At 37.9% G+C, this 18,855-nt stretch overlaps 1 protein-coding gene across 4 annotated transcripts in view; it reads left to right on the top strand.

The window, feature by feature from the left end:
- The window catches only part of arl15b (ADP-ribosylation factor-like 15b), a 95,710-nt gene extending 80,951 nt beyond the window's left edge, over positions 1-14,759 (top strand). For all 4 annotated transcript variants that reach the window (XM_049019133.1, XM_049019136.1, XM_049019134.1 and 1 more), the window contains one exon: positions 11,633-14,759. In XM_049019133.1, the coding sequence (XP_048875090.1) occupies positions 11,633-11,785 (153 nt within the window). In that variant the 3' untranslated portion in view covers positions 11,786-14,759. The remainder of the gene's footprint in view (positions 1-11,632) is intronic.
- The last annotated feature ends 4,096 nt before the right edge of the window (positions 14,760-18,855 follow it).

Below are 18,855 nucleotides of genomic sequence, written 5' to 3'. Positions count from 1 at the left end.
AAGTGCTGAAGTAGCTGTAATATATAAATGTCCTTTCAGAGCAGTCGTGTCCACACTTGTCTTTTACAAGGTTACATGTACACACCAACATCGCCAATACCAATTTCTAATTGTCAAAGTGCTTCAATGATTATGATGTCATGTTTTATGAGCAATTTGGAACTTTCCATTTGGCAGGCTTGCAGCTCATACATAAGCTTGTAAGTGCAGCTACTTCGAATGATCCAGTAGTAGGGATTTTATTTAAGAGTCAATTAACCATTTCAGGATGTAAAAAACTGTTTAGTGAACAATGGTATTTTGTAGGCTTTCAGTTATCTGTTTGGTTTCTTTTGGATGTACTGCAACTTCGAGCTTTAGTTTTGGCTTTTCTGTTATGGCCAGTGTATGTAGCGTAAGTAACTGATGGAGGCTACTTTAATTTTACACTGAATAAAATTTTCTGTTGGATTCTGCCCACATTGTAGTGCACTCATTGAGAAACAAAAGAAATTGTTATACCAGACTCATTTTATCTGTGCCCCCCCCATACTGGTTTGGACAGACATCTCAGAGAAATAACTGAGAAGTTCCACGGTAACATTAGTAACCAGAAAGCCTCCGGTCAATTCGTCAACAAGCAACAATCATGTTTGAGAAGGACAATGAACCGACCCTAGGGGGGTGAAATATTTCTCTTATTTCTTGGAGGTCTGCTGGGTAGCAGGTGACCTGCATGTGTAACCAAATCATGGTAGGATCTGGAACAAAGCCCCTGCTTGCCCCCTCGCCCCTCACCGGCAGCAACCAAAGCTAAACCAGTGGATCAAATTTCTACTATGACAAGAATGTTCCAGTAGACTAAGGCACCCTTACCCGATGTACTCCCATGCAGGCTGAGGATGGATATTTATTTTGAATTGTTAGACGTTATATAGTGCCTTACATTATGAGTATATTAAACCACAGCTCATTATTATGTGTTCAATACCTGTAAGCATACCTGCTAAAACATATTAGAATATTTAATTTCTCAAACTGCATATGTAGAGGTCAACCAGGCATCATCATAATGTTTTTTGGAATGCCAGGATTTTTAGTATAATATAAAAGATTACTTAGGACTTTTTGTTTTTTGCAGTGCTTTTGGTATTTTGCCCTCCGACCTGACCCCCCCCCCCCTCCTTTCTGGAAGCTGTGCTAGTCTTCCTCTCCAGGGAATGTGACTCTGAGGGTGGGCGACGCTGGCCAAGCTGTGTGGGCATTGAGCCTGGCTTTCCCACACATCTCAGTCAAAATGGCTGAACCTTGACCTGTCTGGACCACCGTCCAGCAGAACACGAGGGGTGCAATTCAGTTGCCGTGGCCTATTGAGCATGGGGGTCCCTTTTGAGGAGGGACCTTCAGTTGTGCTCTGGCCACCCCTCCCCATTGTCTTGTGAGCAGAACGGACAGCTTGCCACAGACCATGACAAAACGTCTGGGCTCCTTTCTCTGGATCTGAGCTGCGTAGGTGATCGAAGGCAAACGGTTGGAATTTGACCTAAAAACAAAACAATTTAGAAAATCAACAGTTTTGACAAAAATTCTGTGTTAATAGTCACAATAGCTTATCACATTTACACTGATTTCTCTTAAATCCTCTTACCTCTTGCTAGAATCACATTCGGTAATTAAAATATTAAGAATATACTTCCCTGTTCATGACTGAAATTATTATTATTATTATTTTTATTTATTTTATATGTTTAAGCTCACTTTAATGCAAGTGTAATGCCCCGCATTACTGTTTTGTTTTTGTTAATTCTCTGTGTGCCTGCTCCCATGGAATAACTTAATCTCTTTGCGTTTTGCAGTTTCTGTCATGCGGCAAGAGAGTAATGTATTAAAAAGGCATCATGATTAGAAAAAATGGAGGGAAATGCCTTCATTGCAGCTAACAAGTAGAAAAACATGAGTATCCTTGGCCCTTGGACTAGTTTCTTTCAAGCAGAGCTCCCAGGGGACAGAACACTGGTACCGCGTGTGTTTTAAATCTCTTTCTGATGGACTCTGATTGTTGCGACCGCCGTGCGAGCTGAACTCAGCTGCCTCACTCGCCAACAGGTCACCTGTCAGAGATGCTCACATAGCCTCTGTATTTTTAACTCCTTGGTGTGGAGAGGGAGAGACAGAAAGGGCTTGACCAGGAGAAAGTGCTCATATGCTGAGGTCTGAAGGATGGAGCAGGATAAGCAGTAAGTCTGCATGCCCTTTCCACGTACAGGAGCACATGTTAGTTAGTTGTAGAGCTACCTCTGAGTTACTCTAATACCCCCATTGACACCGAGCCCTTGCTGGAGCCGGTGCTGGAGCCGGTGCTGGTGCCGGTGCTGGTGCCAGAGCTCAAATCAGCCCCACCAAAAATCGTCTCGCATTCACACTGCACTTGGTGTCGAAAGGGTGTATAACGATGATGTCAGTGTGTGCGTGTCGCTGTGGGAAGTGAAGACAAAAAAAGGAGGTCTGTGCAAGATGTGATGAATGCAAGACTTTTTTGAATTTACTGCAAATGCTTACTTTATTTTTAGCTTTAGATGTTCCTGGGATTAACCCAACATGCTTCATTCTAGATTTCTGAGTGTCCCGCAAATCATTTGAGGACGTCTGCCCGTGACTTACTCATGCACTCCAGCAGTCTAACACAAATTATCATTTGCGTTTTAAAAGCGCAAATATGTAATAACAAATATTGTTGTAACAGCGCAAATATGTACGTGTTATATGTGCATTTGTGCTGCTATGACAAGAAATGACTATGCTTTTTAACCTTAATACCGCAGATGAAGTATGAATTAGCATATAAAGATTAAAAACACAGTAATTTCTTGTTATATCAGCGCACATAAATTAAGTATGGCATGCTGAACGAACTACTGTGCAAGCTGCATTGAAATGGATCACTTTAATAGACGGAGAATGAAAAGAAGACAAAAATGAAAGATTTTAGTAAACTTTTACAAATGTACATATTTCTTGATTATATGTATATCTTAAATATATGTATAAAAAGCGATGCAGCAGTCCATCTGCATTCTCCTCACCTGTGTTAAAGCAAGCACATGAAAGACAATTGGTAAACGTCACTTAAATTACTGACATTTGCAGTAAGATAGTTTACATTGCTGTAGCAAAGCACATAGCTTTACGTTATGTATCGCTGATGGTTCACCATAGTCAGGTTCTAATGGTATCTTATTAGCTAACTACGTTGTCGTTACAATCATATATAGCCCAGCCCTAGTTACAAAACGCATCGAGCACATAAAACACAATTGAGCATTTAACTATATGCTATCTTGTTTGAGGGATGCTTAGAAAGCATCCGACATACACTAAATGTATTTTAAAGTTCATAGTTACATTACAAGTAAACATAACAATAACAACTTACCCAAATCCCCCATCGCGATCGCGGAGTAAAATGCTCCAGTCACCTGATTAGCAGGTCTGGTTCCAAAGTCCATCTGACCCCTGCCTTCTCCAGCTCATTCTGCATTACTTCGTAAGCTTTTGCTGTCCACTCTGATGACTCTAACCCTGCTATTTGACATCACATGCTCCCAGATCTGGCCCAACAATCTCTTTTTTGGTTTGAATGCAACGACTGGGCCGGAATGTAGGCTCAGCACGGGCACCGGCCCTTGTGTCTGCAGTAAGGTTAGGCCAAAGCATCTTTGCCCTTTATCTTCCTCATAGACTTTAAGTTTCCAGGGGTCCTTGTCTCCATTAAGGTTACACTTGAGTTTGTCCTGTTGACTTTGCCATCTGTACAAAGAGGGTTCGGCTGCTGAGTTTTCTGCCGGTGGGTCACACCAGCCCACTGTCCTGCTCTCATAAAAAGCACGGTGACCTCAGCGCTTTTGCTGTTTTGGAGACTCCTTGATCTCTTTCAGTGTATTAATGCAAACAGAACTGAGCATATGATCTGAATGTACATGAACAACACATGCTTCGTCGAAGCTGCCACTTTAGGCTTCTGAAATATTTTTAAAAATATGTACATTATACAGATAAAATCCATAGAGAGTGACTGTTTGGCACCTTACATGAGCGACTGATACATATTTAGAACATTCATAAAACACTCTTCGTGGGTTTTATTAATTCAAACTTTCATGCTTTTAAAATATGCAGTATACTGTTTTCAGGTCTGTGGAACTTTCTGGCAGTAAAAGATCAATAAAACATCCAACGTTTTGAAGTTCTTTCTAGCCGTATAAAAACTAAGGTTAACTTTCTCATTATGCAAAGGGGAATATTGCTGGTCATCTTTAATATGCATTTGTGGTCCACAAATATATGGAAAGTGCATTATCGCAACCTGGCCTTAACAATGTTGTTCTGAGCACTTGCATAATGTGCATTGGTATGTCCCTTTTGTAGTATTTGGTAGATTTATGATGCCCCTGTGAATAGCTGGGATCTGGCGGTGGCCAACAAGGCCAGAAGATAAGTTTGAACTGTGTTGCTTTGAGCATGTTTGTTATTCTCTGAATAAATCCATTCTTATTTTGGAATAATATACGTTTTTAAAGAATCTTTTTGTTTTTTTTTTTGTTTTTTTTTAACCATATGACTTCTTATACATCCTTATTTATAAGCAGCTTGGACTAGATTTTTTTATTTATTCTTTGAGTTGTTTTATTTCAGTACCAAAACTGCCACATGCATTATGAGTCTCATCTGTAAATGAATGTGTTTTTTTTTTTCAGAACACTCCTCCAGTACTGTAGCCTTTTATATAAAAGTACACCCCTCCTCCTTTCTGGCTTCTAATCTTGCATTTCCATGACTTCCATGAGATGTGAGGTAATGTAGTCTAGATGATTACAGGGGACTTTTTGGGAATTGTATGGAATATCCATCTACTTGCTATTATCCGTATTCCATCAACAGAAGGTAAAAAATACTGATTTATATCTTACAAAAACACTGTCCCTATTTTGTGGTAAGGAAAAGATAAATAAAGTAATCATTTTGTAGAATTTCACTTCAAGACTGAAGGGCGGGTTGATTTTTCAGTACCATAATGAATGTTTATGATCTTTCTCTTTTTTTAGTACTCAGTAAAGCTGTTCCATTGTCGTTATAAAATCTAAGTTCTGCTCAAACTGGCACAGGATAAAAACTACACTATTTTTTGTAATAAGACAGACATGATTTTTGTGGTTGTTTTCTTATGAAGTATAGTTTATATTTTTCTACAAGAAATTTCTGTAATTCCTTAATGGCTTCTGAAAGTAATCAAGCACTGTTGCTCTTCTATATGTTTATCAACAGGCATGGATTGCTGTGAGAAAGACAGGCTCCTGGACTGAGTAACACATTTTTACAGGCAAAGGCAAAGAAGCTATTTAAAGGTGCCTTAGTGGCTGAGCTTTTTAGGCTATAGATAGAAAGCAGAGGGAAGCCCATGTGAACCCCAACACGCAGTGCTAGGGTTGCTTTTCAACCTGTAACTATTGAGCTATAAGAGGAGGATCCCACTGTGGTCCTGTATTGATCCTTTCAAAACAAATTTCTCATGTATTTCGTTGAGATTGTGATGTTCTGCAGTCATTCTGAAAAACGCAATATACTGGTGAGCCCTTATGTAAGCAGGTGTCAGCACCTTATTCTGTTTAAGCTTCAAAGAAAGTAAAATGTAGTATTGGTTTCATAGTGAGTGCAGTTTCACTAATTTTTTTGCCCATTTTTTTTCAATTCTGATCCAATTTTGATACAGACTTCGATACAAGAGTTAATTTTACTTTGTTTTAATATAATAAATGTTTATTATTATTATTATTACTATTATTTAAAACTATTTCAATACAGATGAAAACTACAAACTGACATAACGTACTCTTCCACCTCATTTGTACATCTTGTTTTAAGTGTTTTTGAGGCATTCCATTTTAATATCTTCCAACAGAGGATATGAAAATGGCGAATGCTCCATACTTTTTCTCCCACTGCCAGCAGCGTCACTGCAATCGCAGCCCTTCATGTATCGCAAGCTGTTCTAAGTGCGCCAAACAGCTCAAGCTACCAACCCCCAAATTATCCATTACTTTTTTTTATATTACTCGCCTTGTCTCAGACAATAGTGTGCAGTTTGTTTAGTGGGAATTTCTACTAAATGCTACTTTCACCTGTCAAAACTTGCGTTACCGTTTATCTCGTGGTCTACCCTGCAAAGGGTATGCGCATGACGTCACAGTAGGTGGAAATCACTTCACTCACTCCCACTGAGTGGCAGCATTAATGCTAAGCTCGAATGCCACTAGTGCACATATAAAATGGGAAAGAGCTGTTTTGCGATTGATTGCACATATAAATTTAACATGAAATCTTTTTACAGACTGCCAGAAAACTAAATAAGTAAGTATCGGACATGGATCCACCGATACCCAGTCTGTCTAATAGGTCAGGATCGGTGCCAATATCGGTTTGGTGCATCTCTTTAAACAGCAAATTATTTGACCAATAGATGGAGCAGGATGTGTCTAAGGCTGAGTAATCGGTCTGATGTTGCCTCTGGCTTGCTCTCTGGGGGCTTTGGGCACACGTAATGCAAAGTGCTTTGAAACAGTGTAATGTTGTGAAAATGCAGTGTATGAATAACATTTAATTGAATTTAATATTTCAACTAATACAACATACTTTTACTTATTAGGTACATCTGAAAAGTTCTTGCTTGTAGCTGCCATGTATAGGGTAGTCCAGTTAAGAGCCTGTACTCTTTTGTATGCTGTCGTTTAAATCTAATGTGCTAAATAATAAACTAATAATGTATTACCACACACTCTTAAGTGCCTTGTGCCAACTTTGTGGTGAAAGGTATATATATAAAAAGAAATTGAATCGAATAAATGTGATTCACTATCTGCGCTGTTTCTCAGTTTACATAGCTCCCAGTATATGGGCATGACTGCAGATATACAACTTCAAGACTACTTTGACTCATACGCTTCATAAAGTTTCTACATGGATGTTGCTTCATGTATTTGTCTAACTTGTGAAATCATTGGGGTGGGTTTTTTTCTCCTGAATGTGCACTGATATCAGCCCACATAAACATACGTACACAGTGAGTAGTTCTCTACCATAGCATGCCAAGGACAGTCTGACCTCCTCATTCTCTGATCATGTCTGTGATTTTCTCTGTTACGTTGCTAAAATCTCGGTAGCCGTTGAACATAGTCATTAGATTAAAAATACACTTCTGTGAATTGTTAGACCCAGAAGTGCTTCATGTTCATGTGTCACACTCGGTCTCCGCCGACATTTTAAATGATTTCTTAAGGTTTATACCATCAAGTAGCTTTGGTGGAGTGATCATGACCTCTTTGCTTGAAGCCATTCTGGAGGTTAACCTTTTTATTTGCCCATGCTAAATAATTCACAAGCAGACCAGTCATCCCAAATCCAGTTTATCTTGTGAGGTCTGATTGATATACATCCTATTGACCTGTGTTGGCCCTTTCCCTAGTCTGTAAACTATCAAATGTAGTAGAAGATTGACAGGCCAAAAGAGCAGCTGGACACACTCAGCATGTGCCCATCTCACCATCTAAAGCAGGCTGAATTTAGATTAGTGATGTCAAGTGACTCATAGGAGCCTGGGATTCAGTTGGAGTAAGAAAGGGAAGTAGCTAAGGCATCCTTTGTACTGCATCTTCGCTAGTGATGGTACATTTTCATGGCACTTTATATATGCAGTTATGTCATCAGTATTGAAATAACGATGTGGTTGTTTGATACCGTACCTTTTGACTTTAGGCATCCAGTGACCGAATTCTCAACTGTGATGTTTTGACATTTGGACTGAAATGTTTATCTCCTCCTCCTGTATTGTACTGGTGGCAGTCATGTAAAACACGTTACCGTTCCTTCTGTATTTAGCCCTGTACTGTATCGACATTGTGTATAACGATGAGGTGATCGATGTACTGCATATAAAATTTCATTTTTTCAAAAACAACAATGATACGTCATCTGTATTCATATCATCTCATCTTCTGGCAAGGAAAAGAGTGATTTCTTAATATGTGGGAGGTTTTTTTACACTGATAGCAGTAAGAGGCTCAAGCCTTAAAACTAAAAACCAAAGTGTGTTCCTTCATGGAGCTGATTAGATGGACGTAAATAAAAAGGATTTCATCACCGTTGATTCATTTTTTTCATGTAATTTTTATTCTGTTGTTTCTCATTTACTGTAGCCGAATATGTGTTGCATTATTCATGTTTTTATTTACTGTAGGGCAGTATCACCTACTACCAAATAAGTAAAATGTTACTCAGTGAAGCTTTATGTTTGCCAAGTACATCTGTATATGTGTGCGTCACTGTGTATATTTCAATAAACAAATATATATTTTGGGTTTTGTATGTAGTAGGTTACCTTCTGGCAGGGACACCGGAAGCCATCTGGCTGCTTTTTGCGTGACATTTTTGTCTTTTGGTTTGTGAAGCGAGTGGAAAAAGAAACAGAGGGAAGCCTCTGTTCATGGTTCTGGTTCTTGGTGTGTGCGTCATCCTGAGTGGGGTACTGAAGTCCCCTTCTTTTGACAGGATAACCTGCCGGGCCACGGTCCTCCAGAAGAGGACCTATAACACTATCTGGTGCTTTTTAAATGTTAGGTATGGTCAGATTTTTTGAAGCACCCCAGACCTAATTTTTTATATTTTTCTGCTTATCTGCGGCTGAAATACGAAGACCGCTTGGATGTTACCTGTTGACACAGTTGCATTTCACTGCAGCAGAATGGCTATGTATAACAAATATTATACGACTGTAATGTCTGTTATTATCATATATTCGTTAATAATGTATATTAAAGCTGTGAAAGGGGCAGTTCACCCCAAAACTGAAAAAGATATACTTTAGAGGGGGTTTAATGCTGTCTATTTATCTAGGTTGTTCTGCTGGGAGTTTTGAAGATATCAGCCTAGAAATGCCGGTTTTCTCTTGAATAACAGAAGAGAAATAACGGAAGTTATTGCCAGGGGTTCCTGTTCTCATGCTCATGTCTTTTGCACAGTGATATAAGTGCTTTGTCGTAGAACAAAATAGTTCCTGAATTTAACTGCTCACTACAAAGTCTGTGAATTTTCTTAAGTATCCAGGTCATGATTTCTGGTAAGAGATGTTGCTGTAAAATTTTTCACATTTTTTTGGTGCTTTAATTACCACAGAAAGAATGCCATTACGTCCCATTATTAGCCCGACAATTCTATGGCCAATATCTCCGAACCAGGGCAAATGCCAGCAAAACAACCTATATGGTTAGAGAGCACTAAAGCCCCCCAAAAATATATCTGTTTTCAGACTTGGAGTGAACTGTAGCTTTAAGGTGCGTTATGACGTTAAGGTATACTTACATGCTGCTTATGAGTGTTCTGTGAATAGATTATGAAGGAGCAATTAATGTAAAGTGTTACCAAATAATTTTTTTAATTCATAGAAAAGGTCAATCTGTGACTTTTTCTGAAAAATAATGGAAGCGCTCTATGTATGATATGATATATGCACCCATGCTTAGTGTGTGCTGTAGTGTACGATAAAATACACTGGCATGTATTCCTAGAAATAGACTTGTCAAGACTTGAAGTAGTCTGTCCAAGAACGTGAAGTTAATAGCTTTTATTTCCTTTTTGAATAACAACTTTTCAGGAGCTCTGGGATTAGCACATATCCATTAAAAATAAATATAAGGACAGACACAAGATGAACCATCAAATTTTAGTGTTCTCTCCTTCAATCCAGTCTTTTTTGCCCACTTTTGACTCTGCTTGAATGATTTTGTTCTGCTTTTCAGGTTATCAGGTGACGTTTTCTTTCCCAAATTGAAGATTTTCCAGTCCTTAGTGACTGAGCCTTTCCCTTTCCAGCAGCAGCCCCCCCCCCACCCCCCCCAGCATAATCAAATATAAAGACAGTCGTGCTGAACATCCGCTTACAGAAGCACGGTACAGGGCTGGGCTTTGCATTCTTCCGGACAGCTGAGGAGAAGCACTGTTTATACTGGTGATATGAGACAACTAGGGACAAAACCATTAAAGTGGATTTCATGACCAAAAGGGAGAAACCCTGCAAACCAAGGAGCTTTTTAATACTGTTGGTGCAGCTCTTGTTTGACTGATGATAGGTATCTGTACTGTTGCCTGACCAATCAAGTGAGTTTCTCAGTGCATTTGTATTATACCCTGAAGAAAGCATGAGCTGCATGTGGGCATTTTCAACAGTCCAGTTAAGACATCTCATTATAATAAAGACATTTATATTGAAGTAGTGTCTTGTTTTGGAGAGATTTTCTTTTTTCGTTATTTTTTTCCAAAGAGCACCAAACTAAAGCAACCTTTTGACTTGTCGATATAGAGCACGCCTACAACCACTCTTCTAAAAAGTTCATATTTAGTGTTTCTTGAATTAGTTGAAATCTACTAGGTTTTTTTTTGTAAAACTGACTCAATTTTTGGACAGTGGTTTATTTATAGATGAACCAGTAATAATGAGAAAGCTGATATTAGTGATCAGTTTTGATTGATTGTATGTTGGCCTGAGTACATCCATGTTGTGTGGGTGCAGAATAGTTGTTCTGTTTTCAGTTTCTTTGTCAGCTGCAAATTGAATTGACTGTTGTAACCTTGTACAAACTCTGCACAATTTGCTTGTTTTGAAAATTTTGTGCTCCTCAAAGACCTGACACTGAATATTGAGAGTAACCTTTGACAGCAGATTATTGCCTTAGAGTTGTAGCCAGGTTAGATCACTGGAAATCCTTCTTTCCAAATACCTTTCTGTTTTATATATCTGAAACTGTTTGTACAACTGGGAAAATGAACTTCTCCCCCAGTAGACTCTTGCTCAAACAGAGGAATGTAAAGACTGGCGGCCTTTTGTGTAATATTACAGGCATGAATGTTTTGAGATATGTTCTTCCAAGCATTCTGAAAATGTGAGATGCATTGGCAAGGAAGACTTACAAATCAGTAATCTGGCTTGTCGTCTTAAATGTCTTTCTGAATTTCAGCTACCTATTGTTTTTCATTTTTAAAGGGGTGCGGGGTGAATGATTATTTTTGGAGCGAGAGTTTAAAACTTTTGTTGCATATGTAATCGGCCAACCCATTCCATCAGCTTTCTAGACAAAAGTTTGAGTAGTTGAATCCCTGGAGATTTCAATCCCCATTCTGTTTCGCAAGGTGATGATTTATCACCAGTGCATGAGAAACCTGCCAAATATGCCACAAAATAAAACAAATTAGTGGGGGCGGTGTGTGACTCAGCGGGTTAGGCCTCTGTTCCTGCCATCAGAAGTTGTTCGAATCTCATGCTTGGAAAAGGAGTCACATCTTCATTGGGCCCTTTGGAAAGTTAGTTAAGCCCCTGAAACATGTCGCAGGGGTCCTTGGTGGACAGCTGACCCTGCGTGCATTCCCAAAGGTTCACCTCTGTGATTGTGTGTACGTATTACAAAAAAGGAAAACAAAATGTGATATGTGAAACAAACAACAAAATAACATTCTTCCATGAAGAGAACCAGGGTGGAGGTGGGACATTGTGTATTATTGTTGTTCTTATTGTTATTATTATTATCATTATTATTACTCTTTTCTTTTGTAGATAAAGAAGTATTTTGAACTGGAACCACTTGCAAGGGGGAAAAGTTGGATCCTAGATGCAAGTTCTGTGGACAACATGGAAGCCGTGAAGGAGAGTTTCTGTCAGCTGATACAACTGCTGGAAGAGAAAGACACAGAACCTGGAAGGATATGAAGCTGCTCTTTCTGCTGCTGGGAGGTTCATAATAAATATAACTATAACTTAATGAGTAGCTGACAGAAAACAATTGGCATCTCAGTTTGGTATTTTGTTGATATTGGGAGAGTGCTGTGAACTACCAGTAATCCACGGTCAGGCAAGGTATCCCAAGGAAATTGTAAATATCCTGTAACTTTCCATCAATATAAACCCATGAACGGTATATGTGAAAGACGACAATTTTTAATGAATGGCTTGTAAATGACATGGTTTAATTGAGATGTGCAGCATTCTGTTAAATTAAGTACATGAGAAGTTCTGTGCTACAGATTTTTAACACATGCCTGACATTTACATTAACTGGAAAGCATGTTTGTCAAGTGCTAAAAGACTCCCATCTAAATAACATGGAATGTTTTAATGATTCAACTTTGTAGTACCGGGCCTTAAATGAAATGTGCAAAAACTCATTTATTTTTATGTGTCTACAGGCAAATAGCCTGTAAGACCCTTTGTGTCCCGTTTTTACCCACTTGTAGCAAAGGGTGAAGAGACGCCAAAATCAACCTGTACTTATTCAGGTGATAGCAAAGGTCTTATCAGTATAACTATACAAAATCAAAATAGCTATTAATTACATTTTTGTACGTTTTGCTAATAGTAATTAACCGAAGCATGTTGTGACGCTTAACCCAAAGCATGCAAAGCTGAGAAAGTATAGGTTTAAAAAACAGAGAAGGAACCATAAACTTTGTTGCTACTTTTGTATGCGGCCGCAAATATGTAAAATTATACCTTATGGACATGCCAACTCAAAAACAAGAGTAATCTGTAAAGGTAATGACAGAAATACTCTACAATATTCTGTTTTAAGAAATAAAAAGCATAATAATACTACTAATATGACCAAGTGTGAACTGTCGTAATACAAACAAGTGTTTGCATGCCTTTATGGTGATTCTTAAGAGAAACAAAGGTTGAAGAGTTGACTGAATAACATGATACATTGTCAAACAAAAGTGTTAAATACATTACAAGGTGTATTTTTATTTGAATATGATCAGCCTAGCACATTGGATTATGACCGTACAATCGTTCCCATTTATACAGGTAGATATCTGATTGAAATCGTCAATGGACTTTGAAATCATAAATCGTACCTTGCTTGTGGGTATTTCAACACTTGCAGTCTGGGGTACACAGAATCTGTAACCTTACCATTCGAAGTTATATATACTTAACTGCTATGCTTGTGTCAGTAATGATTATTTGTCTAAATAATCTGCTAGAGCTGCTAGAATGTACCTTGCCTTCAATATAAGAAATAACCTCAGAAGTACTGGAGACAAATCGATCTCCCCTTTTACCAGGATAATTCCAATGATTATAGTGGTCACACTAACTGAATGTTTAACACAGCAAGGTTGCAAATGGTAAGATAAGTGATGTCATTGTGCCAGAATATGGAATTCTTAGTTTTGAAATCAAACCAAATATAAATCAGAAAAGCACATCTGAGTGCCCAAATTCTGAGAATTAGTTCAATCTTTGGGTTTCCCTCTCCCTGTTCATGCCTTCATTTTGGCTACCTTACTTATTTATACCTGGGTCTCTTGAATTTTTTGCTAATACAAGCCGCGGAGCATTTTGTGTAAACATCAAAATGGAATTTCCTACTCGTATTTCACATAGAAAGTGGTTTGGCTACCACACAGATATTTTCAAAATTTACATGCACATGTTACATTGTTGACCAGCTCATTGATATTCATGTCCTTGGACTTCGCTGTGTATGATTCTAAGCTTCTCTTCATGGTGATGATGCGCAGTTATCCATATCATATAAGGGAGCTCATTTAACAGTCATTAAAGAAAGACAGTGTGTTCACTGCTCTGAAGTTGATAATATTTATTAATGCAATTCCTCATACATCCTTAACATATTTATATTTTACATGTTGAAGTATAGGCTTCATAGGCTATAGGCTGTGTTTTTATTCCTGAGAATGTTCCCATTATGTCTTCATCATTATGTCACTGTTAACCAAATAGGTGTATAAAATAATAAACATTTATTAATTTTTGTTTTGGCATTTTAAAGTAATGTGAATGTCACCTCCATATAAAAGAAAGCATTTTTGCCTAGCCAGTTAAAATGGCAAAAGGTTGCTTTCTGCTTTCATTTTTCGTCGTAATTTTTTTTGAAAATTGCACCACATTTGCAATACCACAAACACTCTGGAATTGGCTTCAATTTTGCTACTGTGTAGAACCACATCACTCATAAGTTTTATTACATAAAAACCAAAATGCTGCATACTTCAGTCATATATTCATTAAATGAAACGGCGTTCAGTTAATTGGACAGGTTTGCTAGTGACGTTTGTTACCATGATTCCAGAATTTTGTCATGATTCTTGATTTCCGTGCCTGCAGAAGTGTTTCTAGAGTAAAAAATTTTGCATTCCCTCTTCCGCTAACTGGTACCTTCTCCCTTCCCAACTCAAGGCGATGGCTACAGTTACAGCTACTCCTTCTTTTCCTCTTTTATCGCATCATTTTGGTTTCCTTTCAAACATTGTATACCGCAGGTTTTTGTAGTGTTTCGTGCAAAACAGTTTAGCAAGGTGGGGGAAAAAGATTTCTGTGATGTATTCAGTTTTTTTTATTTGTTTGTTTTAATTTTTATAGTATGCTTGGTGCAGTTTGTTGTATTTATAGAACATAAGAAATTGATATAGCCTATTAGCACAGTCAGCTGCCTTTTTTCTAATTTGTTTATAATAGTAAGAACTTTGTACATTTATTACCGTAATCTTGTTAGTTTAAAATAAGTATGCCTCTATTTGTACTGGGAAAACAAATATGGACTTAAATAGTTCACTTTAGTGAGGATCTGTAAGTCATTCATATGTTCTACTTTTGTTTGTGTAATTTAATAATAAAACAATTTCCACTGTCCAGCAAAGACAATAAATGCTGAATGGAGGACTGTGGCATTTGGGCTCTTTTATATGGTTTCACAGAGATATTTCAGTTAATACAAAAACGTGGAAGATATAACTACTGAACCCCCACAATCCTTTCCAGGATAACCTACGACGGATGGATTTAATAAACAATTACCCTCAGATCAATGAATCACTTTTATTATGGCAATGAAATCAGTCAGGAATGGTTTACATCCATATGTGCATGCTTAAATATCCAGGTGTACGACAATCATTTTCAATTATATTGAAGAATGTAATTTTTAGTTAATTAATCAAAGGTGTGTGTGTGTGGGTGGGTGGGGGTTTGCATAGATCACATTTGGGGACCAAAATGTCCCTAAAGTGCGGTAAAGCCTGAAACTTCCTTACTGTTGGGGGCACATCTTCGGGTCCCCATTTGGATAATTTCAACTTTATAAAAATCTGTGAATGCAATCAAAAAAGTAAAAGTGCCAAAAGTCTTGTATTTTGGTTGGTTGCTTATGATTACGGTTAGGGCTGGGTGGGGGTTAAGGGTGTTATGAATGGGATTAGGATGTTTCCCATAGAAATGAATGGACAGTCCCCATTTAGATAGGTAGACCAACTTGTGTGTGTGTGTAATTGTCACTCATGTACAGTTAAAGCTACTGATTATATGAGGAGTCTTCACTTGGCAGTCTCTGGATCATGTGAAGACCCCCAGCCCAAGGACATTTTATCATCAGGGACCCCCACACCTCCATCACCCCCCTTGAAATATTTTTACAACCCATCAACTGCCTAACAGTCAGACCATGTGAACGATGCTTCAATTTCAAAAGCATGACATTATTTAGCTAGCACAAACAAATATGATGGAAAAAATGTTTGCATTGCAAGTTGAAGAGACAGTCACAAGAGAACAGCTTCAGAATAATCAGGATCTGACTTGGTCTCAGTACAAGCTATGTTCTTCGTAAAGCTTGAATTTATGGCAAGATTGCCATTCAGAAACTTCTTGTATTCAAGACCAGTGCACAAAGAGGCATATCCAGGTGGAAGGAGCACTTGATTCATGAGCACATTCCGTTTTTTGGAAAAAAGGAATATTTGCTACATCCAGATGGTTTTATGTTTGGATGAAGTCAAAGGATGCTTTCAGCCCATGATTTCTATTGACCCCTATAGTGGAATGGGCAGCCATGTCGTGGAAATCATTAGGTCCAATAATCACCAAGGAATATAAGGCCATTTTACAGGTCCAGATGTACCCTTGTTGCAAGAATCCCTCATGATGTTCCCGAATCCAAATATTACAATGTCTATTTGCACGTTGATAACTTCAAGAATGGTATCATGAACAACAGGATGAAAAGTCAAATCTAAACATCACTGAACCTTTTTGCACCGTATCTTCTTGAATTCTGGCCCTGGATCCCTCTACACACAGTCTAGAATTTGTATTGCAGCATTGCAAGATGGACTGAAACGTCTGAAAGCAAAGAACAGCCCAATCCTCATAGGTCCTAGATATTTTTAGTTTTTAACTGTTTCTATATATTGTCTTGGTATATACAGTACACAACTTTTCTGGTGTGTAGCTTAAATTCTGTTCTTCCAGTATCACCCAATTTGAGGGGACATCGATATAAAGATTTAATTTGAGATTGACTTGACTGCCGCTTTGAAATTCACATCTTAACATTTGGGACTTTGCCATCTTGCCCATTTGACTTCCTCTACCAGCCCGTGGAGGATGGGCTCCCCCTTTGAGTCTGGTTTCTCCCAAGGTTTCTTCCTTCTAGGGAGTTTTTCTTGCCACTGTCACCTCTGGCTTGCTCACTGGAGACTTTGGGCAGGAATAATGTAAAGCATTTTGAGACCATATAATGTTGTGAAAATGTGTATACAAATAAAATTGAATTGAATTGAAAAATTTAGTTTTTTGTTTTTTTTTCAGGGTAAATTTAAAGGGAGGGTAAAGGTCTCTGGTCTCTATGTACATAAAATGTTGGGTGTCAGAAAAACATAAAACTGTTGACTTTCATACCTATTTCAATTACAGAGACTATAAGTATCTTCCAAATAACTCAAAATGTGACATAAGCATGGGGAAGGAATGATGATTGAAGAAGAACATTGAAAAGCACATTAAACAATGTGAGTTTGCACGTTAATAGGGATATAAAGGAGAAATAAAAGAAGACACCTGTGAGTAAAACCTGATTTATTTGAAATAATCATGTTTTATCTAATAGACTAATACGATACAAGCTGGGAAACTATAGTGGCCTCATTGTGCATTATCAATGCTTCTAGTAACTGTCAGGTACGCAACAATGCATCATCGCCCATCTTCGGTTGTTTTCTGGCTTTGTGCCTTCAGCTTCTGGGGTAGGACCCCCCTCGTGATGTTGAACTGGACAAGCAGTTACAGAAAATGGAAAATATAACAAAGATTGTATTTTCAGATTCAGAAGATTTGACCTAACACATAAGTGATAGATCGTTCAAATGGTCAGGGTATTTGGTATTTATAAGATTTGTTTTTGTTAATCATGATTTAAAATCTGAAATGTTATGAGTTTTACATGACCAGACATTTTTTTCGTGTGTATGAGGTTGCAAATCTTTAATTAATTGCAGAGCTTATCAAGCTAAATCAGCTGGGCTGCTGTCATTCTCCCAAATACTTATTCTTAACTGATTCTGGAAAGTTAAATGCTAAGCAATTTTTATAAAAATAAATTATCTGCTTGATTTTTTTTCTGGCATTGATACCTCAAGGCACAAGTTTCTCCCACTTTTTGAGAACTTACCCTCACCTTACATTACTGAATTAACGTTTTTGTGCATTAGACTGAGCATTTAATTTTAACATTGCATTACAAATAAGGGTGGAAAATTTCACAATCCATTTAATTTTCTTACCAAATTAGAACTGAAACTGCCATGTGAATGGTGTTTAATAGTATTAAAGATGATCTTTACTGAAGTGTATAAGATTTTTATGCTGCTAAAATGCTGTTTTTACTTCCCCTGTATCGGCTAACTAGCAAGAACCGTTTGTTGCCAATCTGAAAGGCAACCCACACATACTGTACTTCCCAAGAGAAAGTCACTGACATTATCTTTATCCGAGGGGAAACTCGGGACCCCTGTTTCCTTGACAACCCCCTGACAGGACCAGAAAAGCAACAGCTGGCCCTCATGATCCTGTTTCGGTTATCTGGGATTGTTTTACACTTTCACAGCGAGGGGTCAGCTTGCCATAGCCACGGTACTGTACCTCGAAGAGACGCCTGCGATTCAGAGAACTGAAAACAAACAAACGGCTCCGCATCTTCAGTTTATCTTTGAGCAGAGTCATGCAGGGTTGACCGGGTCGGCTAAAGGCTCCTCATGTTTGTGCTTTTTGTTTGTGTTTCGTTTTTGAAGATACTAGGAAACGAACCAAAAGACTCCGCTTTGGTTTAAGGTATTTCCTATGGGTGTCAACAGACACCTCTTGTTAAATAAACACCAAGTAACACCTAGAGCTGACGGACACCTTGTGTGAAATTACAGAAAGCGACAACGGCGGAGCATTATGAATTATTTTCAGAGAGTAAATTCTCAGTATGCCTCCATGTCTATTTATGTTTTTCTTTTTCCTAACTGTTTCCATGTTGATGGTTTACACTGATGATATATATTTATTCTAATCTTTTTTTTCCAGATGCATTCCACGATAAACACATAGACATTCAGGTGCATTGTTGTGACGGCAGTAACACTGCATTTTGAATCACCTGCCTGAATTGTACTTCAGGCAACTGAAGAGTTTGACTAGTCATGCTTTTTTTTTTCTAGTAATATTGACAGACTTTCCATCGTAAGAGAAAACATTTTACAAAAAACATAATCTCAGAATACTTTAATCTCAGGATATGAGACATAATCGTGTCACTTTAGCAGTCGTTTTACATTTAAATGTATATTACCTGTTGAAAGGGTATTAAATTGAAGTGATAAGTTAATGTTCAAGCATTCCACACAATTTGGAATTTGCCGCTTAATTAACTAATAATTGTCAAATTAAAACGTATTATCACTTGGTGTAGCGTTCATGTTAATTGGGTGATTTCTAAT

This window comes from Brienomyrus brachyistius, chromosome 7, assembly GCF_023856365.1.
Source record: "Brienomyrus brachyistius isolate T26 chromosome 7, BBRACH_0.4, whole genome shotgun sequence".
Classification (NCBI taxonomy): Eukaryota; Metazoa; Chordata; class Actinopteri; order Osteoglossiformes; family Mormyridae; genus Brienomyrus; species Brienomyrus brachyistius.
Note: the sequence above shows the minus strand (reverse complement) of the source record. Positions and strands in the feature narration are given on the sequence as shown.